The sequence below is a fragment of the Mastacembelus armatus genome, chromosome 18 (assembly GCF_900324485.2).
Source record: "Mastacembelus armatus chromosome 18, fMasArm1.2, whole genome shotgun sequence".
Taxonomy (NCBI): domain Eukaryota; kingdom Metazoa; phylum Chordata; class Actinopteri; order Synbranchiformes; family Mastacembelidae; genus Mastacembelus; species Mastacembelus armatus.
Window position 1 is genome coordinate 10,362,901 of NC_046650.1, and position 27,912 is coordinate 10,390,812.

Genomic DNA, 27,912 nt, shown 5'->3' on the forward strand with positions numbered 1-27,912 from the left:
AGATGAATAATAGGTACACAGTTGTTGTTTTGACATGTTTTGTTGATGAAGTTTGCAGTCAGTTTGTGAGGAAACAACTGCTGCCCATTAATGTGTGGCCAACTATTATTTTCTTTGTTATAATAGAGAAACATGCTTTATGGATGGAGATCTGGTATCTGTCAGCCTGTACAGAGAGGTGAAGTGAAGTATGTGTGTCCTCAAGAAAGAGAGCATATAAGATGTGAAGCGTCCCCAGTGTGTGGCGCTTCACATCTGCTTCACACTGTTGTTCACATTGAACACAATTGTCATTTTTACTTTTCTAAGAAGATACAAGACTTAGCATATTAATAAGTGAGGTGTTGATTGGTGTATTTTTAAACTATAGAGTAAGTGAAGTTGACACTATAGTGTCTATATTGTTGGCTATATCTATAGTTGGCAGTTTAGCCTAAGTATTTATGTGTAAAAAGGTGAGACTGATCCTTATATGACAAATGGTGGTATTGATTATCTTATTTTAATCTTGAAAAGAAGCAAATGAGTGTGTTCTCTAAAACTATTCTATAAAAAGAGCTTAGAAAGAATAATATTTTTTAGCATTCAATAGCTAATGCATTTAATGAGTCGTAGTTATTTAATGATTATTCAGTACTAACCAAGGCATTGTTTTATCGTTGTTAAAATGATTGGATACATTAATACTATGAACATTGATGCAGGCACATTTATTATGAATAAAATACTAGGTTTTTAAAATATGTGTAATTTCCATGTTAAGTTCACGCACAAAGCAGACTAACGTTCCTGGCAACAGCCCGTTCGTCCTCATTGGCTGAGCTCCCGCTCTGTGTGCTATGGGAAAAATTATATATTTTTTTCTTAGTAGTGCATAAGCACTAAAGGCAAACTAAATTAAATCACCATATCCTTAAAAGGTACTTTCAGGGGACATAGAAATGCAGCGGTACAAAGCCATACCCTTTGACCCCTGTCATGTGACAACAGAGCGTCCAAACTTGACGTTGATGATACGTAAAAGCTGCGGGTGAGTCTTGAAAAATTAACGATGAATTGCATAAGCAGTCGGACAGTAATGTCAATAAAATAAAAATTCTGCACATATGCTTCTGAACAATGCGTAGCTTGTCACGTTACTTTTACGTCCTGCAATGTTGTTTTGTATTATGCTAACCCTAGCTGAAGTAAGCTAGCTTAAGGAAGCTAAAGGAGGCTAACTCGCAGCTTAAATGTTGTCAATGTCCACATAGGTTTGCAAAATTAACTTAGCGTTAGTTAACGTGGCCGTTAGCTTTTTTCGAACTTGTATTAGCTGCTAGCCGTGCTGTGGAGCATGGATCATTCAAGTTGTAATGACTTCTCTATAAGCGAGCAAATGTCACTGACAGAAGTTACTGTATTTATTGATGTTTGATGGCAACTCGTAGCTAATGTTTAAGTTGCAATGCACGGCGTTTAATGTAATATTAACTTCAGGTGCTTTCAGTAGACAAAGCTTTCCTAAGGGAGGAGACTTAAGCAGAGAGAGAACCGAGGGAAGCAGCAAAGCAGTGTACAACTCTGCAAAGCTGGATTCTAAAAGGCCAGCAGGCGAAATCTCAGGTAATCTGTCCATCCATCATCTATTCAGGGTCACAGGGATCTGCTGGAGCCTGTCCCAGCTCTCTTTGGGTGAAAGGCAGGGGTCCACCCTGGACAGGTCACCAGTCCATCACAGGGCCACATAGAGACAAACAACCTCACACACTCACACCCACTCCAACTCTAGAAATGGCTAGTTTAGCATAAAACTGGAACCAGTTAATGAAAGTAGAATAAAAATGTAGTTTAGCATCATTTGCATGTGCAAGACCTGTGAGAATTACTGAGAATAAGACAACCATTACATCAGATTATGCATATGTGTTAGGTAACATATAGAAAAAAAAAAATCTAAGATCAAAATATAAGACAAGAGTATAAAAAGCAAATGTGTGAGTTTACACTGAGAGGATATGTGCTTTTCTAGCTGCCTGCTTATCAAAAACTCCAGATGGAAATACCGTATGTAGGATGTGACAATGAGCAAAGTGCACACCATTGCTGTCTGTTTTCAGTATCACTATTATTACATGTTTATTGGCTGGAGGTTACACTGGTGCAGAAAAATGAATCCTGAGTGTTGTGAAGACTCTCTGTTGCACCTTGGATGATGAGGCAGAGGCTGATGATGGTCTGTAGCTGCATCAGCTTGGTGTCGAGGGGGTGGAGATGTTGTCATGGATTCACTTTCCTCCTCATCTTCCTTCTGCTGCTGTCTCTCGAGTCTCTGTCTTCGGACTTTGCAGTTAAAATTAAAATGAAATAATAAACATCAGCAGCATTTTTAGCCTAATTATTTTGGATGAAAATTCAGTGATTATCTTTTGTCATTTTAACTTATTTTCCTCTGATGGCTTCTTCAAAAGGTTATTATGCAATGCAGTTACAAGATATTTTAAGTATATAGAGCAGTTCTTTTCCCCGTTTAACGTTTTTCTCTCCTATCTGTTATTATGGCAACATCCACTTATGAATAAAGCTCAGGTTGAGACAGTGAAAATATCAAGAAGGCAAAATTACCATATCCAAGTATTGGAAGTTATTGATCTTGTAAAGAGCAAAACTTTATTTTAATGGAGCAGTTTCTATATTTGCATATTCCTAGCGTTTAACTTCAAATCTGACAATTTTCTGTGCAAGTTTCTGTTCAGTTTAGTATTATATAGAAATCAATTAAGAGACTTGAAACTTTAATAATTACAGGTTTTCCATTGCAGTTTAGATTTAGGCACATTCTCAGAGTAAAATTATGACGTATCCTCTTGTTTTCTATATTGTACGATGTTGAAAAACGTATTGACTCTTTTTAAACCTGCTCTTCCTTATTATCCAGTTTGCTTGAATTGTTTGATATATGATTTATTTCATTCACCACCTCCCTCTGGTTGATGTATGGTGATTTTTTTTTGCTCTGTTGGAAATCTGCTACAAGCTCCTCCACCTTACAGATACCAGACTGCAGGTGGTTCTGCTTAAAACACCTGGCAGTGCTCTTAACAAGACTCCTGATCTCTTCTTCATCTGGATCACTAATGCATAATATGATATCTGGAGGTGGGGCAGTGTGTAGAGTTTTAAATAAGCTTGAAAGTGGTGCTCCATTGGGGCATCACTGTGCTCCTCTGCAGCCTGACAGGACATTTCTCTGGACGAGGACAAACTACATCCTGCAAATCTGGGCACAGTGACGTTGTCCATCTGTATCAGACTGAGCAGCTGCTCATTATCAATTTCTTTCATCCTACACTGTTCTGTAAAAATATTAAATTCTGTCCTTGTGTTATTATTTTACTGATGTAACTTTTTTCTTGCCTTCCAGCTCTGAAAGCCTTCCTGCAGCCCTGAATCCCATCTAACCAAACTGTTGTTAACACATAAATGATGTTGTGGTCTGATGAGTGACAGTTGGTGATGTTGTCTGTCCTCATCAGAACTGCACAATCAGTGATTTTATTTGTACAAGTGCCCTCAAAATCTTAATAAATCTGGCAAGAGGAAAATGAAGTTCGACACTGATACCTATGGCACCTGCTGTGCTTTCTCAGATCTGTTAAAGATTGTATTCTGGAAGTGCTTGAGTCACTCCATTGCTCAGCCAGCATCAGTCGGTCCTTCTGTCCAGTGTTGCAGATATGTACACATCTCTGTCCAAATTTCTCCTCTTCTCTGCAAAAAGGTGTAAACTAGTCAGGTTTTCTGTTGTCAGTCAACATTTCTATCATAAAGTCTATTGTTTTTATTCTGAAATACCTACTTTACCCCTCTAGTGATCTTGACCCCCAGTAGAGGAAATATAATTTAACTCTGCTTTCCTCTACAACTCCCCACAGATTCCCACTCTGGGCTCAGCACTCTTTCCTCCCTCTCTTAGCCGTAACCCCTTTCAGACAAGTCTTTCTCAGCCTCTTCATCTTTTTCTTAAGTGCTTAGTGCTTTCATCCCCATCAGGCTTTCTGGTCTGTCCCACTGAGTTCCTGTCTGCTGTTGCTGCCACTGCCCTCAGGTGCATGAACACCTTGCTAGATATACAGTGTATGTTTCCTGTTTACTACATTTCCAGTCTGCCTGCTTGAACTGCTGCGCTGCAGGCACCACTGAAGTTGTGGTTTCCTTACCCAGCTTTAAATTTCAGTCCTGTGTTTTTGCTCTTTTCATGATTTTGTCTTTTATCTTTCTCCTCTTATTTCTCCCTCTCTGTGTCTCTCTCTTTCTCTGAGGGAATTACATAAGTCTTTCTGTGTGTGTGGGCAGCATTGCATTTTATGTAAGGCGGACCTGGAAATGGCTAGCGAAGCACTTGGGTCTTGTGCTTAGTTTTTTTTTTTTTTTTGTCTTATCTCTGCTTGTCTTATAGCCCTGTGTGGTTGTGTATGCAGTTGGGTCATCGGACTGTGGATCTGCGTGGTGGTTGGCTGCAGATATGAAATGGGGTGACTCTGCAGGCCCACTCAGAGTCACACACACACACACACCTTATTTTTAAAGCACACCTTGAAATCAGATGTATTTGACTCCTAATTCAAAGATGCTGATGCTTGTTGACTTGAAGTGCTCATGTGAACTGTGCCTGTTTTACAGGTAGTAATATCCAAAGTGTTTTATTGATTTATTTATTGTGAAAAATGGAACCTGTAACAGCACAAGATAGTAAAGTTAGCCAATAACATGCCACTGCCTTTACTTTTACTGGTTTTATTTAGCCAAAACTTGTACCAGTGTAATCAAACTCCATCTTCGGGGATGGGCTTACCAAGCTGTATTTTTTTCTCATAGTCTTCCGGAGTTGTTTGCTTAATTGCATTTTTCATCAAAAACCTGTGCCTAATACTGTATGTACTGTCCCCCCCTGATTTTTTTGTACTCGATTTCTAACCCTTCTAATACTATTGACCATCTACTGTTGACCGCATATTGGTGTATGAATAACTGGTTTCCACAGAAGGATGGGAAACTTGTATAAAAAAAAGGTGGCAGAAGGTGATGAAAAATGTGAAGAATTTAAATGTGTTTTTCAAGGAAAACAATGTTCATAATGCTTCTGTTAATAGCACTGAAACAGGTTGCAGCATCTGATTTCAGAGCAGCACAGTCATTGCACAGAAATGATCATTAGTGGTCTGATGTGAAGCAGAAAGTGGCTAAAAAAAATACTGATTATTAGTGGCATCATTTTTTTTTTATTTTATTTTATTTTTTTTAGTCTTAGAGAAAAAGTGAAGTCACATAAATAAAGCTGCCTGGAAATAAATCACCTCCGCACCCTGGAAAACATGTCAGCCCTTTAACACAGTGTGTGTGCATGTTTGTGTGCTCATACTTTGCACATGTGTGTGTTTGTATGGTCGTGCACGCACGCGCATCTCCAACATGTCAGCGAAAGGGTGTTTCACTGAGTGGGAATGCCTGGTAGGATGTGTAGGCCCAGGTTGCTATGGCAACCATCTGCTGCTACGCTCGCAAGCGTTCACCAGCAGCCCACACAGTGTGACATCCAGCAGCAAGCCAATCTGAGAGAGAGAGAGAGAGAGAATGGAAATCTGGGATTGAATGTTAATATGAAAAGGGCCAAAATAAGGATAACACACAGTTCAAAATGAGTTATGTTGTTTTTAAGTACATGCAAAGCTGCATCTCTGCAGAAAGTTCAAACGCAGAAGGAGAAGAGGTTTACAGCATCAACAGCAACACTCAAACACACAGCGCTGACATTGACTCAACAGGAGGATGTAAAGCTGCTTGAATATAATAGTGGAACTTTGAGCTGAAGTTTTGAGACAAATTATTTAGCAGGTAAAAGTTGCCTAAAATTGGAGTCCCACTTATGGTTTATGGATTCAGATTAGTGTTGCATTTACTGATTATTTGATTGATCTAACATGTTTTTTTAAAAATTAATAATGTGGCCTTAGACTCTCATAAAAAAGACTAAGAAAAGCACAATTTGTTACAATTCAAGTTTCCTAAACCCATCTGAGATATTTTAAGTTGTCTGATTTAGGTGAAGAGTTTGTTGCTATTATATAATATGAAGAAAAAGAGCACCAGCTTATAATGGAGAAGATGAAACTGAAAAAATGGAGGCATTTCTTTAAAAAAAAAAACAAACTCCTAATTGTTTCTGTTTTAGTTAAAATACTGAACCTAAACTCCAACACCCCAGTTTCAGGTGGGAACCTTTGTTGACCCTATCAGATTCTGTCATCTGCGTCAGTAGGGCCCTATAGTCAGATTTTTACCCCAGGATCCAGATTAACCACAAATTAATCTGGTTGCCCAAACAAAATAAAGTATTGAAACTTAAATACGTTTTGTGCAATAAAATCTATGTTTCAGATGCACGCGGTGGGCAGTACTCAGCGAGGCTCTCAGCGTGTCTTCAGCGTCTTGGATCGTCTGCTGATCACACATCCCGTGTGGCTGCAGTTGTCACTCAGCCAGGACTCTGCCCTCTACATCCTGCTCAGAGAGCCCGTTGGGGTGAGGACCAATCAAGCTTTGTCTAATAAAAGAATAGAAGAATTTGGTGTTTATAAAGGCAATCTTATCTAGCCATGTTTTTTAAAATCATGTTGGCAGTTTGCCACACAAAATAATGGGACTTAGCAGACTTGTTAAAACATACGCAGGTTTATGTGCAATTAACTTTAGTTTTTGCAAATGTGATAGTAAACACATTTAAACTGACAGATTGTTTGAATAAATCATACACAGAAATTATTTAGGTACTTTGTTGTTTGCACCATCTGTTTTCACCTTTGTTGGTGGGGAAAAAAACCAATGACCTCCCTGTCATTCACCTGTGGTGATTGTTGGTGCTTACAGACCTTTTTGGTGCGCAAATGCACCTCCAGCCAGAGGAAGGTGCTGTGTTTTAGAGTGACGGCGGACAGAAGTGCCTCCTCAGTTAAGGAGTGCTTCATCTGTGAGGAGGACTCCAGTGAGTATAAAACCAGCTGGATTAGCATGTATTAAGCACCAGTGGCTAGAGAAATACACATAACATACACATTTTCTCTGGTCTCGGGCTACACTGCGGTTCATCCACTTACTGGGTGAAGTGATGTGAATGGGCCCTCCAAAAAATTTGCAACACATTTTCTGTTAAATCTGTGCGGGTCTCCTGCTGCCTCCACAGCCGCCAATCAAACTCTGTCTGTTCTATAACCAGCATTCGCCTTGGAGAGCTCAGCACTCAGCTTCCCTGATTTGTGTCGACTGGTGGCCTTCTACTGTATCAGCAGGTAATTCATTATATTAACTGACATCATGACATAATAGTCAATAATGTGTGACAGCATGATAACATCCCTGTGCTTTATAAAGAAGTCATATTCAGTTTGTTTTGGTGGAACCTGACAGGTCCACACATAGTCCTGAGTGGGTGAACTAGAGGCTGTAAGCCTGGCCTTAGCCCAACAACACTGCTGGGCCTCACTAATGTGCCTTTGGCTGAGCAGAAGCCAGAAGTTTTGTGGAAAGTCTTCTCACAAGAGCTTGTTAAACCCTGTGGTAAACTCATCACACGTCTAATCTGAGTTTTGTTCTTGTCTACAGGGATGTGTTGCCTTTCCCGCTGCAGCTACCAGAGGCCATCGCAAAAGCCGCAACACACAGGCAGCTGGAAGCCATTTCACACATGGGACAAGGTACAGTCACAGTAGACCTCCACATTTTTAAGCTAAACTTACTACGGTACATAAATAAATAATAATTATTATTTTCCTGTTAGCTAATGAGAGTGTCAGTCAGTTCACCAATGGAACATGTCTCAACAGCTGCCATTACATTTGGCTCAGAATTCAAATTCCTCTCATGATAAAATACAATAACACTGATGATCCCTGGCCTTACATTAGCATACATACAAAATATTTCTAAAGATTTAGTGAAGTTTCTCTGCAACAGTCTCTATTCAGCAAAGGTAAAACACATTTTAGAGACCAAGTGAAAATGAACGTTACATACTGCAACTGTGAGACAAACCAATAACTGACTAAAGCAGTGATTGCCAGCTTGCATCTATTTTAACATGGCAGCACAGTAGCAGAGAGCAAACTGTGACTTCATGATGGCTAAAAATGACACAAGTAACATGCAGTATGTGTCACTTACTGCAGCTCAAGCATAACGAGACTTTCTCACCATGGTTCTGCAAAATCTGGCTGTGCTCGAGTCAGCTCACAGAAGAAAAACACTTTATTCCTTTGTGTCAGAGTGACATTTTGCATTTTTGCATATGTTTGTAAATTATTTTAATACCAAATTACTTATTCCTCTAGTTTTTAAGCACAGTTGAAAGCAAGTTTTATGAACAGAAATGGATTTGGTGATGCAATGTCCCTGTTAGTATTGAATCCAAAACTCTTCTCTTCCTCCTGCATCCACTATTAGACTTCTGGAGCTCACCAAGTGCTTCAGACATGCAGAACGGACCCGTGGACCCAGTTGCATCAACCAGCAGCAGCCAGGCCCAGACAGCAATGACTGAGGGCCGATGCACTCTGCTGACCCAAGGCAGACAAGGCAAACTCTGCTTCATCAACCCACTCTTTCTGCAGCTGGAGTTTATCAAGGTTTGTTTGGTTCTATCATCTTTTCATCTTCCTGAGATCATTTACTGACAAGGACTCATCACACACATCGTTACAAATGCTCTAAATCTACCTTCATATATGACAGAAAGCCAGTGTTTCTTGTACTAAAAGGTGAAGTACTAATTCCACTTTTTCTTTTCTATAGCAACCACAACTTACAAACCATAGTGCCTCCAATAAACGGCACCGCTTCAAGCGCAGTATGCGGCTCCGGCTCTCGGAGACCTCCATGAATCTGTCTCTCGAGGGGGTCGGCTCCTTCTCGCCTCCCCCATCAGTAGAGCAGCCCAGTGGGTCGGAGAGGCTGCAGAAGGCTGATGGTCACCCACAGAGGCGAGTTCATGCAGGGGCTGGGGTCCTGAGGAGAACCCCGGCTGTGTCACCTGGTTCTGCAGAGGAGGAGGACATGATGTCTGTCAATGTGCCACAAGTAATAGCTTTTATGATCTTTATTTATCTTTCAGACCTTGCCTACACTGATGTGGATACATTTGAGCATGCTGTTGGTTTTTTCTGAAGGCGTTCTGGCTGCGCATTTTCTAAAACAGTAGTTCCAAGCCCACTCAGGGGATCACAGGAGTCAAGTAAATCTGATGGATCACAAGACAATTAACAAGATGAGAAGGCAGAAAAAATATTGCCTGAATTATCTTTGTAGGCAATCCATCCATCCATTATCAATACCTGCTTATTCCTTAACCAGGGTCACAGGGATCTGCTGGAGCCTGTCCCAGCTTTTTTTCGGGTGGAAGGCAGGGGTACACCCTGGACAGGTCACCAGTTTTAGGCAATCCTGTATTCTTAAATATAAGTGGATAATTTTATTTCCTTTGGCATCTTACAGAGAAAAAAAAAGAAATTAATTCCCTGATTGACAATGACCATTGTTACAAGACAAAAAGGTTGGAAAGTGCTGTTTCAAAAGCTTCTAAAAGGCCAAGACAGTGATATAAAGTCGTGTTTCAAATGTATCTTATTTATATTATTTTATTTATTATAATATTTTATTATAATTCTTTATTTATATATCTCATATATTACTGACAACTGTAAATATTATTTCTTTCTTGATGAAGACATCTGCCAAGGTGGCGGAGCCTCCAAAACCCCAGCAGTCAGCTCAAGCAGAGGACCCAGGCATCGAGGTGGCGGTTCTGGCCCTGGAACGCCGCCCGGCTCCTTCCCTGGCTGAGCTTGACAGCAGCAGCTCCTTCAGCAGTATGGATGAGGACAATGATGAGGATTCAGATTCAGAAAGCATGGTCCAGACCCAAATGCAGACATACCAGCGCCCCCCTCTTGTACGCTCTCGAGGCCGCGGTGGGCTGCACCGCATGAGTGAAGCATTTGTGTGTTTCTTTGCTCCGGACAAACGACTGACGCGACTGGTGGAGGAGCTGTCCAGAGACAGGCGCTCCATCTTTGGAGGTATGGTCCAGGACTTCCTCCTGGCACAGAGAGAGGTGCTCAAATCCTTGACCTCACCTTCTTCTTCATCATCGTCCTCTTCCTCATCACGTGTGAGCTCTGTGCAGGTCCTGCAGAGTCTGCGACTCTTTCTGTCGCAGGCAAAGTGCTGCCTGCTGGACAGTGGAGAGCTGGAGCCTCCCATTGAAACCCTGGTGCCAGAGAATGAGAAAGGTAAATAAAAAGAATCCGGATAAATGTGTCAGTACATATCAGTGCACAACACTTATTTGAGGCGTAGCATAAACCTGTTTTTCAAATACAGATATCTAGCACTTGAGGCTCATTGGGTTTTCGTTGCCAATCCCTATGGTACAATACACCTGCCAGGACCGTCACAATGGACAATTCACTTTCATTCGTTAAAGTGGAGTGTGCCAATTCCTTTTCATTACACTGCCTGACGAATGATATTCACACCTGGGAGCTGCCCAGTACATCCAGTCTTTCACTGTTGACCACTGAGTGCCTCCAACAGAAAACAACATGGGTAAAGTTTGTATTTTTTCTGTTTAGTAGCAGAAATAAAAGAAGAAAGCTGAAGCTTTATCTTTTCCCCACTTGGTTTCATCTGTGAATTTCAACATTTTAAAAATTGTTTGACATCCACTGACGTTTAACTATGAACAGGCTCCTTATTCATAACTTGCTCAGTCTTTTTCATATTTTCAGTTAGTAGACAGTTTCAGTGGAAAATTTGGATTCAAAACTGTATGAAGAGAAGGCAAATGCTGGTTATAGAACAGACAAAGGCAACAAACATATGGTTCTCATTAATATATACATAAGCCCATCTCAGCAAACCAATGCAAGTATAAAAGAAAACAGCCATGTGAATGTCTTTGAATAACAACTGTACACTTTCACTTACAAGCAGAGGGGCATGTTCAAACTTTTAACAGTATTGCAGCTATTAGTTAGTGCTTATAAATCTTCTCTAAGGTGCCTTATACGAGTGTTTCCAATTCCATTAAAAATACATTCAGATATATTTCTGTTGTGGAACTATACACAGAAAAGTTGCTTTACATGATTCTCTTTGAAATTCTTCTGATTTTAATTAGCAAGTCAACTAAACTTTTAAGTTAGTCTCACTGAGTGCATTGTTTAATTGAATTTAACTGACTGTACTGAATTAAATTGTGGGCTCTATCTTCTCAAGCTGAATTTCTCATATACATGCTTTATTACTTTATCACATCAGCAGAGGACTGGAGGAGAGAGAGAGGAAAAAAACTGTACCATTAGAAAACACTGATTCAATAAACACAGTGCCAGAGGACACAGGTCTATGGAAACAGACAGCCTTTTTTGATAAATGGTGGGCTGTCCAGGCTCCAGTGAAAGGCACTGTCAACACAAAGTAGTTTGCGTGGGGGGTAGAGCCTCATTCACTAGAGCTCATATAGTCTCTGGTATTTAGAAAACAGCATTAGGAATGCCCTGCCCAACGCGCCTGCACTCCCATCCATTGCATTCAAAGTGTGATTCTCATTACTATTGTAAAGACATCGCAGGGTGTTACTTTGGAAAGATTGCAGATAGAGCTTTTGACACAACGCACAGTGCGTAGGTTTTTCTTTTTTGGACTCCTTTGTGTGCGGCTGAGTGTGTATTTTTCAGGTATGTTTGTGTGTAAATGTGTGATGATGGATGGTCGGCTGGCAGTGCAGAGGCTTCAGGGAAGAGCAGTCGGCCGCTGCCTTCCTTCCTCCCTTCCTTCTTTCCTGCACTCTGATTCTGATTTATCTCACATTGCGTTGGTGGGAGGCATTTGCATTTTTTTTTTTCTCCCCCTCGTTTATCATAAAAAGATATCACAGTCCCACGCTCACTTGAAGAAGCACGATTCAGGGGAGGGTGGGAGGGAGGGATAGAAATAGGCTGGTTACTCTGAAAATGTAATCAGGTACAGATCTTTGCGTAATAGCTGAAAAAATATACTTCTTTGGGTCTAGCCAGTAACTAACAAGGCTGTCATGAAGTTACATGTAATCTGTTCCTCTTGAGAGCTGGTAAAAGATGGATGCTGGGATTGAGCAGAGAGGGGAGGGAGGGAGGTGGAGAAATCGGGTGGAGGGCGTGAATGATTAATCACAAGGGGGAATGATATAGTAAGGTAGATAGGGCTTTATGCAGCAGGGAAACATGAAGGAGGGAGAGGAGGATATTGATGATGAGTGGAAAACAGTGAGCACTGGAGAATTGTTACCCACTTAGTCAGGACTGCCCACTAACTACAGGAGAATCACTGTGTGCGTGCTTCCACGTGTGAGGACGTGCATGTGTACTGTACATGTACATGATTTACAGTATTACGTATCACTGTTGTCAGGTTAAAAAAAGAACAGTTATATTTCCAAGATGTGTGTTTTTAGGAGAAGAAGGAAAAATAGTGTTGTTTTAGCTTTAAGACCATTAATTTCTTATGTTCTTAAAGGAGCAGTATTTTGGCAAATACACTTAGAGGATCAATACTGCTTTCATGTTTGTGTCTTAAGTATATAGCGAGAGACAAGAGATGCTTAGCTTAATTTAGCATTTAAAGGGCTGAAACAAGGAAAAACAGTTGGCCTGGCTCTGTCCAATGTTCAGTAACACACCCATACCAGCAGGTTCAAAGCTCACTCTAATGTTTTGTTGCATATTTCTGCACATATGTAACGGTGGAAACACTTTAGATCCAAAAAATGTGTGTGGGTGCGGAGGATATAAGATAAACTATATTGAAGGGAAATTCAAAATATACATAGATATGGAGTTTAAAGGCCACTTATTAATGAAAGTAACAAATTAAACAGGACTTCTGCTGCTGAGTAATTAGAAAATTATTGCAATAACTTTTTTTATGAGTAATCTGTTCTTTAACCACAAGGGTGAAATTCGCTTAGAGGCTCCTAAAAGTGACCACAGTGGCTGTTCATGACATTTTGTTTTTACCTTCTGTCCATACTTATATTCTGCTTGGCCAAAAGTCATTAATTGAGAACTCTAACTCTGTTGTTGCTTAGTGTTTGCAATCAAACTAACTACTCATTAGCTTCTAAATATCAACATGCCCAAGCGATATGCAAGTAGTGGTGCAGGCAGTGTTGTGTCATTTGTTTGCTTTCATTGGATCTTCACTGCAAAAACAACAATTTGTGCATTTATGGGCGGTTGTGTGCTGTAACTATGTCTTGGCGAACAACAGCAGGGAACATCTTCCCAGAGACTCATTCTGACAGTGGGTTTGCCAGGTTTGGAACCATCACGTTTCAGTACTAGTGCTGGATTGCAGCTTAGCTATTTGCCCATGTTGCCTGGATTTATTCCTAAAATAGTTCCTGCAGTCAAAACAGGCAAATGGAGAAATTATACATAGCACAGGGTGGTGGAAAAACAGGAGTTTAAAGTGTTGATCTTACACAAGTTGGACAAAAAAGATTTAACCTGTACACAAAAAGATTTAACACCTGTACAATCTGATGATGAAAACAGGACATTAGGATAAGTCAAAATTAGACTTTATTGATCCCCCAGCAGAGAAATTCAGGATGTGGCAGATTTCATTTCATTTCATTTTCCCTAATATTTGTGTTCTCTACCAACAAATGAACAAATTAAAAAACATAATTTAGTCTTCAACAAAATGTCCTACACAAAATGTTTGGTTTCAGTCCTCAAAAAAAAATTAACCCATTCCTCTGTCCCCAGATCTGGCGCTGGAACGGGCCATGTTCTCCTGTGTGCTCAGGCCACTGAGGTCTAGGCTTGATAAGGCCCTGGTGGCACTGCACAATCAGGACGGCTCCATCCAACGTCTCACCCAGAACCTGCTCCGTCTGAAAGGGGACGCCGCCATGGAGCGGCTCGGCGTGCGGACGGGTGTCCCAGACAGTCGTGAGGTAGAGAGGGTGAAGCAAAAACTGATCCTGATGCAGAGGACGCACTCACCTATTGACAAGGTGCTGCTGCTGCTGCAGGTCTGCAAGTGCGTTCACAAGGCCATGGGCTCCTTACATGGTGAGACCAAAAACACACTGGTTTTATTATTAGGGATTTTGAGGCTTTAAAGCAAGAACAGGTTTATAAGTCATTATTTAAAACAACACTGATTTCAAGCTTTTGCATTGACATAATTAGATGATCAAATGCATAAAAATAGAAGTATTTTTCTGCTGTAACATACTTTAGTTGCTGCATGACAGCTTTCCTGTAAAAGGAATGATCAACAATCAACATCTAATATTACTTTCAAAAGCTCCACGTCAGACATATTGTATCTGTGTGAGCTGTAGCATAACCAGTATGCTTTATAGCGTAACCTCCTGCTGGTGGGAGGAAATTAAAGCATCATCCTATCAAATACTCAGCGCATTGTTTGTAATTAGTCCATAGTGTCTCATTTGATATTTATATGATGCTATTAGCCAAATCTTATTATAGCAACTACACTAGGCTAAATCAAATCTCTTGTATGCCTCAAACACAGTTGGTGGCGGGACTATTTTTATGACTTTTTTTCATTTAAATGCTGAGCGCAACATGACAGATTCAGAGGTCTTTGGTCCAAATTGGTACACAAACACCCAAAGATAAATTCCTCTTCTTACTAAAGAGAAAAAAGACAAATATCTTCCATGTTTTGCAGCAGTATATCAATAATTAAATTAAAATTGATGGCACAGTGTGTCAAAAATAATAAAATCCTAACCTAGTCTTATACTGTACTGCCGTTGGTTTCTTTGCAGGACAGGAAGTGAGCTGGGATGACTTCCTGCCGTCATTGTCTTATGTGATCGTAGAGTGTAACAGGCCTCATATCCTGATAGAGGTGGAGTACATGATGGAGCTGCTGGAGCCCTCCTGGCTCGGAGGAGAAGGTATGACTTCAACCCAAAATGTCAGCCGTTCAGCAGTAGCTCAGTGAACCAGCTGTGGACCATTTTTTGTCTTTCGATTGTTTAACAAATCCACGGACATTAGGTAATCACACAACATGACTAACTTCATGTGTGGCCCAAAAACAGGATAAACCCTCCTCCAGATAAATGTGCATCTGCTGCGAGTCACATGACCTGAACTCAAGTATATAATATATTCTTCAGAGAATACATCATATATAATAACCACTGCTCTGCTGGTGGTTACATTTTAAAGTAGGATTAAATAAGTGACAAATACATTGGTCAGGACAACAATCTGTTGTACATAAGTACATAATTACTTAAATGGATTGATTTTGGTTACTTTGGGACACTGCAGCAAGCTGTAAAGACAACAGTTCCCTGTCCCACACCAGAACAACAGTAACATTCGTCTTTGGCAACTGATGAATGTAAGTGCAATCTTTTTTTTTTTGTTTGTTTTTGACCTCCACCAACTCCAACACCTGATAGTCACTTTTTTTTTTATTTGCTCACAACAGTGTATAGATATGCACAAAATGAATTTGATGAGAGCAATGAGACAAAACAGTAAATAAAACAAAAGGTGGTAAAATGATAAAAATGCATTACAGTGTACTACTAGTTACCTGTACTTCACACTGATGACCATGTTCCAGTCTAATGTTTTCCTGAGACTGTTATTTGTAATAGTTTGCAGTAGTGCAAAGCCATAAACTCAGTGGAACAGAGAAGTTTTAATGGTGAAAGTCTGTCATTACAAGCACAGATTAATGGTATGTGGTGTTATAATATCTCCTCTTTTTTTTGCTTCCAGGTGGGTACTACCTGACCAGTGTGTATGCCAGTCTGTGTCTGATCCAGAGCCTGGACAGGGAGCAGCCGTTCTCAGGCTGCCTGACACCAGAGGCTCAGGAGACACTGAAGGAGTGGAGCTGCAGACGGAGCCGTGAAGCCCAGAGACAAAAGGAGAACCAGCAGAACCAGGTAGGAACCAGATTCTTTGATCGTAGTAGCACAGCACAGAAACACTGGTAGCATTATGTGTGGGTGAGTAGAGTAATCTACTTTATAGCTGTCACACACAGATGCCCTGTGTGAAGTGCAGATTGATGTGTGGACAGTGGGAACTCCTTATTATGCAGTGAAATAATTCTCTGAGATAGTCTCTGCTGGGCCGTGTGAATGACATACTGTAATGGCAAAACTGAATGGCACTTAACAGTTAGAGGAAATACCATATTTGTTTTTAGAATTTGTGTAAAACCATATAATATACTTTTTTACTTTAGGTGTTTATGGCTACAGCAGGATGGTCATGGGAGGAAAATGCTGGAAGTGATGAGCGTACACGGTGCTGTTAAGAGCTGTGATTTAGCCGTAACAACTACCTGCAGTCATCATTAGTTGGCATCAAACATGATTTTTGTGGCTGTAATGAGCGACACCTGTAGTTTTAGCTAATTAGCAATTCTGGCTAATCTGGAAGTTTTAAATAGACACTCAGAATTATCAACACATTTACAATTCAGTGTTGAACCCTGTTGATTGTCTTTCAAAGGGCACAGAGACAAAACAAGAGATAATCCATCCAAAGAGGTCAACTGTTACATTAATTATACTGATGGCATTTCATGCTGCGCAGCATCAGATTGTCCTAAATCTGACAGTGGCAGGTGGAGGTACAACAAGTAACAGTAACCCGTGTTCAATTTAAAGGTGCTGTTCCTGCTTAAGGAACGTGAAGGCAGTATTCAAATTTATTAGAGCTCAAGAAAAAAGTTAATATTTTCACTCTAACAGCAGCCCATTCACCTGAAGTCAGACAACACACCTGGGTTTCCCTCCTTTGCGTGCAAATACGTTTCAAATTCATTTGAGGGGATTAGTTTTTAGACATTTTTAGAGGTAATCCGCTGATCTGGGGCTGCCGGCTTATGATGGACTAATGCACACACACAACCTGATTTTTTTTTTTTTTTCCCTACACTCTCATTATCACTTTCCGGGCCCCCAGATTGGTATGAAGGTTCACCAGATGCCATAGAAAAAAGGCATTGTCATCCACAACGTTTCTGTCTCATCACGTGGTGCCTCTCCTGGCTTCAAATAGCCGATCTAACTCACCCGGCAGCCAGATTTTCCTCTGACACAGGCGGGGATCAGTGAGCCAAGTGCTATGAAGAAGTGGGCGGTCAGATAACATGAAATTTATTGAGCTGCATCTACCCATCGAAGCAGGCAAACACAATATGCACACGGACAGCGAGGAGCTCAGTGACTCTGTAAGTTTTGATGATGGCAGACCTGTTGATTGTAATTGCTAGTGTGTTTTTTCTTCTTTTTTTTTTCTTTTTTTAGCATATTTGGCCACTTTGTGTATCGTGTGTGTGTGTTGAAAAGGTTGTGTGTACAGATAGGTTGGGTGGTGTGTGTGTGTGTGTGTGTGTGGCAGAGAAGAGGATTCTCGCTGGATTCTCAAGGTTGGATGTTTGGTAAAAGGATTATGTTCAGTATGTTTTCATCGTGTGTGTTTTAAAGAGAGTTGTGAGGGCGTCTGTAGGTGGTTGAATCTGACATTATGTAATAACTTAGGTACAGCACAATTGCCGCTAAGTGTTTAAAGAGTGTGAGTTGTTGAGACAGACTCTTTACTTCTATGAGTTCTGTGTTTTTCAAAAAGTTTCTGTTTGGATTAAAGTGCTGAGAGAAAACATCGCCTGAAGACCAAGACAGAGTGAGCTAATGGATTATATTTGATGAGATTGGACGTGGACATGCTCTAGTGGATTAATACTGGGAGTTTGTCAATGAGGCTGTAATATGCAGCAGAAATAAGAGAAATTGTATGAAGATGATTTTCATATTAAGCTCTTGGACCAGCTAGTTGTGTGTGAGTGTGTGTGGGGGGCGGAGTATAAGCTTTGCTTTAGTTAAAATTTCTTTTCAAACATCATTTTGGCTCATTTATTCTAGTGGATTATCCACCTGTGTGCTTCCACAGCTCTCACTCCTCCTCTGGCTTCACCTTTCTCTCCTCCCCCTCTTTTGCCCTTCACTCTGTAAGCCTCTTGAACTCGGTTTTGCATGAATACAGCATATAGTTACTCTTTTTTTCTTTCTAATTGTTGTTTTTCCTTCTCCTCCTCTCCACCCAGAGGTGCGTTCGGATACTGTTCCAGGACGGGGAGCGGAGCGCTGTGCGGACATTGCAGTGGAGAGCCGGGGAGACCAGCCAGGCCCTGGCACAGCTGTGTGCCGCCACCTTTGGAGTGTCCGACCCGCAGCAATACACCCTGTACTGGCGCAGCGGCGGTGAGATGAGGGCCCTGCCGCCCCAGGCCCAGCCCCAGGACCTGGCCAGCCACAGTGAGGGAGGCCCCTCGCTCTCCTATCTGAGGACCGACCATGACTTCAGCAAGATGCGGCGACTCACCAGAGGTGGCGCCGTGGACCTGAGCGAGTCAGTGTGTGAGGAGTGAGTGGGAGGGATGGAGGAAGGAGGGAGGAGGAGGAGGAGGAGGAGGAGGAGGAGATGGATGGCCACTCTTGTTTTCTCTCTCTTTCTCTCTCTTATTCTGTCTCTTTCTCTCCGGCGGTGTGTTGTGTCTCATCGTGGGTCAGGACTTGTTGTGAAAAACTACAGCCCTTCTCCAGACTAGGAGCAGACAAATGGTAAACTTCCCTAAATGGACCAAACATGCAGAGCAGGACCAACATAGGGACTGTTGCCAAAAGTTGTACTATGTACCACTCAGTGTTGCTGCTAGTGTAAAGGAGTGTACCATTTGTGACATGGAAAAATATGTAATAAATGACATTGGTTGTTATTTGAAATATGAACCCAGACTTATACCATGAAGGGATTGCGTCATTAAAACGTGAGCAGACTCAAATCCAAAGACAAATTCTGTGACTGCTGTTGCCTGGAAACGAAACCACTTTCTGTACACACACAATAAGGCAAATTGTCCCCGTGTGGTGATGTAACCCTTTCACAGTATAAAACTGGGCAACTTCTAAAAGACACTTGTTTTATTACTTCACCTTTATGTATAAAAGTCTGCAGATTTTTGGAGAGAAAAACATTGTTAAAGTTGTTGGGGATACCCCCTGGAATATAGTTTGACTAAAAGGTGAGATGTATTATAGCCAAGACTGAACCTTAAAACCAAAGTAACAAAAACAAACATACAAACGGGGCAATTTTGTAATACAAGTGTTTACTTTGAAAGAAATCGGGTTTATAAGCTGAAAGGAAGCTTTAAATCAGCCGTGTATTTTTAGAATCACCCACAGAGACAATTTTATTTGTACTTTTTTGAGAAAAAGCGCAGACTCTCCTCCTTGCTTGCGTATTCTATTAAGCGTTTTTGGCAGGTGGAGTAATAGGCGAGTAGGAGGGAAGTGATAGAAAAGCATCAGCTCTCTGTTTTTAAACCATGTGAGAAGGAAAAAAAACCCATCACGTCGACACACTGAGGCAGCCTGCAACAGATTTATTGAATGACTTGCGAATGTATTAAAATCTTTTTTGTGACAGAGTTTAATCTTTTCAGAAATGCATTCATTTCACATTTCAGTTCACTGCTTTTGAGTTCTACTGTTTCTCTTGGCCATACTGTAAAATAATACTGCATTACAACCTGGACCGAGAGGACAGTCTGACCAATAAACCAGGTCCTCAGAGACTGGTAGAATGTAAACGTCACCAGCTTCTGGTGGCTCCTGCTGCAAGTCATCACTATCAACTGACTGTTCAACTCAGTGTCATTATCAATTATCATATTGTGTATTTAAAATTAACTTTTAATTGTTCAATTTGTTGGATAGATATCAAACCTAAGTATGGATTTTCAACATATCTGCAGGTTTTAACCTGCTGAAGGAGGCTCATTTTAAGGACTGTGATGTGTTTTTGAACATTATTGCATGCTTTTTCATTTAATGTGAAGGTTCTGCGAATGTGGTGTGTGATACAATCGAAAGCTCCACAACAAGCGTGTGTTGTGTGTGTGCGCGAGCGAGTGTGTGTGTGTGTGTGTGTGTGTGTGAAGCATGTGTTCATTGTGAGAGCTCACTATTTCTTTTATGTGTAGAAACACATTACTGTATTTTGTCAGGTAACTCAGTATCGCAATAAAAAATTGCAATATCTGTACACTATATGTGGTTAGATCTAGTTTTGTACAGCAATGGGTTTGTGAACAGTAATTTTTTGCTGTCTTAAACCAGCTCAACCAGCAGAGTGCAGCAAATACTAACACTAAGTTTTGTGGCTTCTAATATGGGCACTGGTATTTATTTGGCACATGCAAAACAGCAAATACACACTTTATGCACAAGGGTTGGTTGGCATGCATGATCATTTCAGAAAAGAGCATCTCGGAAAATGTTTTTTTTATAACATTTGACAATTTATCTTGACAATAGTATAACAAAAATAAATCTTAGAAACTGCATTCCTCCTCTAGTTTGAAAAGTTTAAGTTTAGTTTAAGCATTTTACATTGTCTACATCAGTCAGAGGTCTTTTCAAGCATATATAAAACATAACCATTTATACAAGAAATGTCCAAGGCACAGCATGCGGTTAGATTCACTCCAAAAGTCCTGTCTTAATGGCTGAAACAAATAATTTTAATTCTAGCTGAACACTTAAGTGAACTTTCTAAAAACTTAAATGTCTGGAATGTTTGGTGGATGTTGTTTTCCCTAATTAGTTTTATTTTTATCGGACTGCACTTCCCAGTTTTTGCAGTGCTCCCAGACCTTTCTCCTGGTACTCTGCCCTGCTTAGCCAGAAGGAGTCCTTGTCCTTCATGATGTTGGCCAGCACCGCTCCGCCCTGGAACACCATGTGTTTACGACGGGGAGGGTCCTCAATGCGGATCTTAAACTTCTACACAGGTGAAGAGAAAAGAGGGGAGATGTCATAAACAGTATTACCTCCTTTATGTTTAACTGAAGGTTTATGCATCAAAAGTGCCCTGTATTTCTGAGCTTCTCTGTGTGTTTGCACTTCTTTTAACATTCTTAACTCAAGGTCCACTTACTTTCTGTCTTCACTTTGTCATGTTATCAAAAACTTCTGAACCTGCTCTAATTGTGAGTCTTAGATATGTAGAAATGTGACAAATTCATGCTGACTGAACAATCTGCTGATGAAGACTGATACAGCAGCTGACTGATACAAAAGACTGACACAACAAGTGAGTAAGTGGATCTTGAGCTGAGTTGTTTTGTACATGCAGTTTGTATTACAAAAATGAGAAAAAAGTATTATGTCAGTATACCGTATATATCATGTAATATTCATTAAATTAATGGAAAATGTATTATGTTGACACTTTGGCTTATGCTACAGATTATGTCGTTTTACATTAATGGTTTAAGGCATTTATGCAAAGGTTTTATAGAGTATCAACAGGTGTATAACATCTTATTTAATATCCTGATGTTGCTGTGTTTCAAATAGACTCGACCATACTCTAAACCCCAGCATCTCCCCTGCATCATTCTCCATTACAGCAGAATTACCATGAGTATTAAAGTTCTTACTGATAGTTTGTCAGTATCTCCATTGAGCACTCTCTCCAGGTAGAGCTGCTTGATCTCTCTTTCCAGTCTGGATGGAAGGCCGGGGTACATGGTGGTCCCGCCTGACAGCACAATGTGCTTATAGAAGTCTGCCCTGCAAAGAAAAACCAATGGTAGATGGGAAAAGTCAGATTTCAAGCACTGTTTTTTCCCATGTGTTCCTTTCCTTTTTTATATTTATAGTTGTACAGGTTAATTAAAGACAGCAGCAATGAGGCTCAGACCTGAGGTCAATGTCTGCCGCCTGGATGGTGTTGAACAGCAGCTCAGCCATTCCTGCTCCCTCAACGTTGATAAGGTGAGGCTGGAAAAGAGCTTCAGGAGCCCCAAATCTCTCTCCACCCACACTCACTTGGCGCCCATCAGGTAGCTTCACCAGAGAAACAAGACTGTTTTGGAGCCATTTACAATCCTAAGCATATACTATGTAGCTTATATATGTAATATTCAGAGGGCAATAAGTTTATAATATATTTTTTTCAAATTATTCCAATGAAATGTCGTTTTTACAAAAGTGTACCGTGAATGACTCCACCAGATAGGTGGTTTCTGTGGCCAGACGCTGCTCCTGATCAATGTTGTATGCCACATAGCAGAGCTTCTCTTTCAACATACGCACAGTCTCAAAGTCAGCAGTGTGGTTGAAGGCGTAGCCACGGAGTAGCAGGAGCTGATGGTGAGAAGATATGTAAAAAGTGACTTGTTAGATTGGGGATTAAAAGGTGCTTTTGTCATTTTTTTTACATGCTTGTTTACACAAAGGCTTCTGTCCAGTTTTTCTAGGTACAAAACACTGAGCTGAGAGTCACCTTAATGAGGTAGCGGGTGATTTCACGTCCTGCAATGTCCAGCCTGCGTGTGAGGTGGGGTAAAGAAAAGCCCTCGTACACTGGACAGATGTGGGTGACACCATCCCCCGAATCAACGACCACACCAGTAAGTAAACCTGGAGACCAGCGTGATTCTCAGTAGACTATTTCATTGAACCATTAACCATATTCTGTAAATCTGTCCATTAATCAGTACAGCCTAGAGGTCAGATTACAGAGGCTTTAATCCATTACATATTCATTTGAAAGCAGGAAGCTGCTGTAGTGCTCGTGTCTCACCCTGAGCGTACAGAGTGAGCACGGCCTGAATCGCCACATAGATGCCGTGGAACTGGTACTTCTCGAACATGACCTCTGCGATTTTCTCTCGGTTTTTGGTTGGGTTCATGGGTGGTTCAGTCAACAAGATCTTGAAGAAGTAAAAATGAGAGAGCAGAATGTTTAGTGTGTTTCCAGGCATGATATGAAAACTTCTCAATTCTTGGAGATTACAGTACAATAGGGCAACACTGGAGCACTGAGCATAAACACACACGGTTGATTACAATTAACTGAGTTTTAGTCCTAATCAAGTTTCTTTTGTTACTTCATGTTATGTCACAATATGATAAACTGTATATACATGATGTTCCTGAGCTTTATTTTGAAACCTTGAACCAGTGAGTTTTTTTGTAAACCTTGGTGAAAGAAGCAAGGCAGGCTTAGAGACAGGCTTCTTTTAAGGACACAAAATATAAAATGCATACAGCATTTAGCAGAATAAAAAAATGCATACAGTACAACATCTGCCCAGCTGTTTTATACCTTACACTCTGATGGATTAATGTTCAAGCGGCCAGGACCAAAGGTGTAATCCCACAGGTGGAGCATGTCTTCCCAACAGCGCACAATGCCGTTCTCCATGGGGTAGGACACCTCCAGCATGGAGCGACACTCACTGGCCTCATCCCCAACCATCAGGTCCTGGGTCAAAAGACAGTATGTGACAAATGACACATTCATTTTGGTACAAACACCAAAACAAGCAGCGAGCACTGTCTATTTATTTGAATCTAACTTTACCTTTATCTCGATGTTGCCCACTTTGTTGTTTGACCGTATGATTGGTCGACCCACCATAGCAGGGAAGATGTGGTCTGGGAAGTTGGATCCAGCGAAGCCACATTTAACAAACTGAGAAAGGATGTGAGAATGAAACACATTTGTGTGTGTGAATAAAGTTCTCATTGGTTCAGGTTGACTGAAACAAAGAGTTTGTTTGTATAACCCTGAACCAATCCTGCACCGTAAGCCTGCTCTATGGAAAATATCTGTTGATAAATCAGTTCTGTTCAGTTTAATCCAGCTGTGCACTTAATCTGCATCCAGGAAATGAACCTGCAGTGTATTGCTCTAATGCATTTACCAGATTATCTCTTGCAACTGCAATTTCATTACACTTTTAAAAGCACATGTAATTGTTTATTTCGCAGACATTGTGTAAAAACAATAGGGTTACATGGCCTCTAAATAGTATATAGTTAAGGCAGACTATTTACCTGTCTGCCTGTCATGACTACACCTCATACTATACTGTCTCAACTTGTCTTTGTGGCCATAGACACATTCCTTAACCTGAAGGTGTGCAACACATTCCTCTCAGTGGCAAAATACGCTACAGCCAGTTCCTGGCTTCAGGTACGATTCACACCACATATTTTTCACCTACACTGTATCAACATTTAAATGCAACAGTACAGTATTAAACAGCCACTCCTGAGGTTGTATCACTTCAAATCTCTCTTCCTGTTTTTCATCCAATTGCTGCTCAGTTCAAAGCATCACAGCCATTTATGGCAGTGTGTGCACATATGAGGCAGATAACAAGTCCAGACAGATGTGGAATCAGGCTGCACTCTGCGCACAGATTCACATCCTGGTCCCATGTTTTGTAAGAAGAATCATTTCAAAACATAACCCCTGTTAGGTTTGTATAAATCTCTCTCAGTAATACGAGATTAATATGAATAATGTTATACATACAACATAATTCAAATTCAATATAATTTCCACTGGAAAAATCAACCTAGTAATACTCACTCAGACACAGTATTGTGGATATTAAACTTACCCCTGTCCCATTGTCACAGACCACCACTTTCCTCCCCTGGCTGTCCATGTCACAGATATGCTATAAACAGCTCTAGATACACCCTCCTGTCAGGACGGGGTTCAGACTAACTAATGTTAAACCAGTTCAAGATTATTATGAATTTAGCGGTGACTCCCACTGACAGACAGGTAAGCAAACGCTTTTCTTTTAAACATGGGAGGGGTTACTGAATGTGAGGACGCCCATATATGGTGGCCAGAGAGGAGGGATACTACTAGCTATACTGTTTTTATTGAGGGAAATAGGTAGTGTGCTTTTAAATGACAATTACAAATCTATTTTAATAAGAAGGTTTTATTATCATTTTATTATTTAACTACCTTCTGGAGAGACGTCGCTTTTCACTGCTTTTTCCAAGCGACTCATAAAAAGACTAACTGATATTTGAAGTTCTAATATTGCAGATATACACGATGTTTGTTGGTTTTTGTTGAGTTCTTGAAGTGTGCCTGTAATGAACAGCAGCGTCTCAAATTCTCAAACCAAACAAAGATTGCGGCTCGTCGTCGTCCTCCTTCTTCCTGTTGGGAATTAACGGTCGAAAATGTCGGCCAGGGGAACAACGCTATTGACTTTTTTATTGGATTGTTTCCCACCTTTTTACATTTCCACCTTCCACCATTGTTTTCTGGTGAATGTTAAAGTAAATGCTTCAGTTTGTTTAACCCCAAGAAGATGCCACCCAATCTAGCTAGCGTTAACCTACCAAGGTGAGAACATTGAGGGTTTGGAGCTAGTGTTAGCTAGATAGCTAGCTAGCAACTAGTTGCCTTTTGACTTGGGTAGCGTTTTACAAATGATGCAAAAACTATTTTATTTAGAATTCATTTGAGCAGCTCACAATAACGTTACAAAATGGCAACGACAAGAACTTTAAAGTGCATGAACACTTCAAAAATGATGGTGAAAAAATTACACCGCATTTAGCTAGCAGCAAAAACTAACTTTAGCTATGTAAGGTTAGTTAATGTTAGCTAGCCTAACGTTAGCTCCAAATACGCTAGCTAAGAAGCAACTTAGTTAAACCAAATAAAATAAACACATATCAGTGCTTTATAATACAAGAGAAATTTATACTATTTTAGACTGTTCATATAATTGTAACGTTAATCAAAAGGCGTGTTTTCAGTGGAACTTCTGACAACTAGCTAGCTATCTAGTTAATGTAATGCCAGTATTTTTTCTCAGGCAGCTAAAAAAGAGCTAAAATGAGAGTAACCTAGCTAGATGTTTACATTGTCCTAAACTAAATTGGTTACTATATATATATATATATATATATATATATATATATATATATATATATATATATAATACTTTGTTTACTTGTTGGCCCTATCAGTATTTTAAGGTGAATGTTGTATATGGCCATTGGGGCAGATGTGGAGTGAAAATCGAGAATTGAATATAACTACAGACGTTTTGATTTGCCCATACAGGTCTAAGAGTTAGCTAACCAGTAAAATAATTAACTGCTGCATTTCAATAATAGATGGAAATGGGAAAGAAATGATCTGTTCCTCCCAGTGATTGCAGTCATTGGCTTATTTGTGTTATTTTTTGCAGTGTGATCTGGAGAAAGCTTGTGGGAATCATTATTCACTACTTTTGTCTGTGCTCAGCATCACAGCTCAGCTCCTAAGTCAAGTCACACAGCAGGGGGCGATCCCACTCTGTCAGATCAAACTGAACCATATCCATCTCAGTAACCACAAAATAATGAAACTTCAACATCAAATTTTCAATGTGTGAAAATGAGAGGTGTGACATGTCTCTATTAGCTGCTGAACCTATACATACATACATCATGCCAGTATAACTTTGAATAAAAATAGGTACATTTATTTACAATAAACATTTACAAAATTCATGTTTTTTTATTGAAATGCAGTAATCGTTTATGAGAAATTACAGAAAGACAACAAAGAAGGCCTTTGAGTGTGTCACTGACATGAGGACACAAACATACAAGACCAGGTCTCACTGACTCAAATGTAATAGGCACATTGAGCTAAGATCATTTTAATGCTTTGCTTTCTCTGCTTCATCTTTGTTCTGCCTCCTCCAGGAAATCATGGTCAGAGCAGCTGAGCAGCATTTAAAAAAGTCCTACATCTTTCAAATGGTCAGCAAAGGAGAAGTGAACAGGTAAAACAAAATAACAAAATGTTTTGTTTTAAGCAGCACATGTGCAAAGTTAATTACATCAGTTAAGACTGTCTAAATTATACATTAAACATTACCTTGTATTATTGCATTGTAAAACGTGGTACCCTTTGTTCCTCTTTAAGGCAGTGAAATGTGTTGGTGTTTTATATTACAGCCATGTGTCCCGCATAACCAGAGTTTACGTTTTCTTTCACATGCAGCTTTATAACTGGAATGATATGTATTAGACTACAAGAACTATTTTACTAGTGCCACAAACTTTTTTTAAATTTACACAGTTGGGTTTATTGATTCGCATTTTGGTGAATCTGCTTTAACACTACTGCTCACCATGCCTTTTTAAGGAAAAGCACTTTTTTATAACTGTATGAAGATATGCAGAGTGAATACACTGTATGAAACCAAACTCTGCATTTATGTGATAAGTGAATCACTGAGGAAAATCAAAACTGGTTTATAGTTAATTTATGCTTACACTGACAAATACTATCATTTATATTCTTGTGTATTAAAATATGTCTTATTATAAGCTGTTTACGGGTCAGTTTCCTCAGACTGATTACTGCTGTAATCTTATGATTATTATTGTGCATGTAAACATATCCACATACAGTAATAGCCTGCACCAGGCATTTGTTGTTTACTGACTGAGTAATATTCATACAAAACCTATTATGTAGTGCATGAAAGTAAAAAAAAAGTATCTATGGAAAATACTTCAGTATTGGTATTCACATTACCTATTGTCTATAGACCATTGGCATTACTTCTAAAAATACTGCCTGAGAGTTAAAGGACATTTGTTCTATGGAAAAATATCCATTTGGTCCTTAACTATGCACAGTGCTGAGTCATGGTCAGCAGTAAACTAACTTATAACAGTTAATGTCATGAGCCATGGTGCTTTTTTAAGTGCATAATGCTTTTGCATGCCATTCTCTTATAGTATTCACTCACAGCCACATGAAATGGCCTCCTTGACCTCACTCCTCTCCCACTGAGAACAGCTCCAGTGTGTCCACAGCCAAAGACAGGTCAAGTATCTTTAACGTAACTCTGAGTCTGATGACATATGCTGCTTTCTTCTCTACAGGGAATGAGAGTCTGTGCATGAAATAGTTCATCCTT

General features: G+C 40.1%; 2 protein-coding genes across 2 annotated transcripts; one reads left to right on the forward strand and one right to left on the reverse strand.

Annotated features, from left to right (window-relative positions):
* Positions 1–6,417: 6,417 nt before the first annotated feature.
* On the forward strand, positions 6,418–18,516 carry rin1b (Ras and Rab interactor 1b). The gene is made up of 11 exons (XM_026298731.1): positions 6,418–6,561; positions 6,907–7,021; positions 7,253–7,325; positions 7,639–7,730; positions 8,476–8,657; positions 8,824–9,108; positions 9,755–10,319; positions 13,842–14,150; positions 14,879–15,010; positions 15,852–16,021; positions 18,193–18,516. The coding sequence occupies exons 1-11, from the start codon at positions 6,418–6,420 to the stop codon at positions 18,514–18,516; spliced, it is 2,391 nt and encodes a 796-aa protein (XP_026154516.1).
* A 1,002-nt stretch (positions 18,517–19,518) lies between these two features.
* On the reverse strand, positions 19,519–24,754 carry LOC113138328 (actin-related protein 2-B). The gene is made up of 9 exons (XM_026320657.1): positions 24,574–24,754; positions 23,526–23,636; positions 23,268–23,426; positions 22,743–22,872; positions 22,443–22,579; positions 22,154–22,303; positions 21,858–22,003; positions 21,595–21,727; positions 19,519–20,935 (listed from the first exon to the last, which is right to left on the reverse strand). Exons 1-9 carry the CDS (start codon positions 24,619–24,621, stop codon positions 20,765–20,767), a joined length of 1,185 nt encoding a protein of 394 aa, XP_026176442.1. The 5' UTR covers positions 24,622–24,754; the 3' UTR covers positions 19,519–20,764.
* Positions 24,755–27,912: the final 3,158 nt, after the last annotated feature.

Excerpts from the sequence above, each read along its gene's own strand:
- rin1b (XM_026298731.1), top strand. The coding sequence starts at position 6,418 with ATGCACGCGGTGGGCAGTACTCAGCGAGGCTCTCAGCGTGTCTTCAGC. Across the intron at positions 7,731-8,475 it reads CATTTCACACATGGGACAAG|ACTTCTGGAGCTCACCAAGT; the intron begins GTACAGTCACAG and ends ATCCACTATTAG. Across the intron at positions 9,109-9,754 it reads TGTCTGTCAATGTGCCACAA|ACATCTGCCAAGGTGGCGGA; the intron begins GTAATAGCTTTT and ends TTCTTGATGAAG.
- LOC113138328 (XM_026320657.1), bottom strand. The coding sequence starts at position 24,621 with ATGGACAGCCAGGGGAGGAAAGTGGTGGTCTGTGACAATGGGACAGGG. Across the intron at positions 22,873-23,267 it reads TTAATCCATCAGAGTGTAAG|ATCTTGTTGACTGAACCACC; the intron begins GTATAAAACAGC and ends TACTTCTTCAAG. Across the intron at positions 20,936-21,594 it reads GAGATACTGACAAACTATCA|AAGTTTAAGATCCGCATTGA; the intron begins GTAAGAACTTTA and ends TCACCTGTGTAG.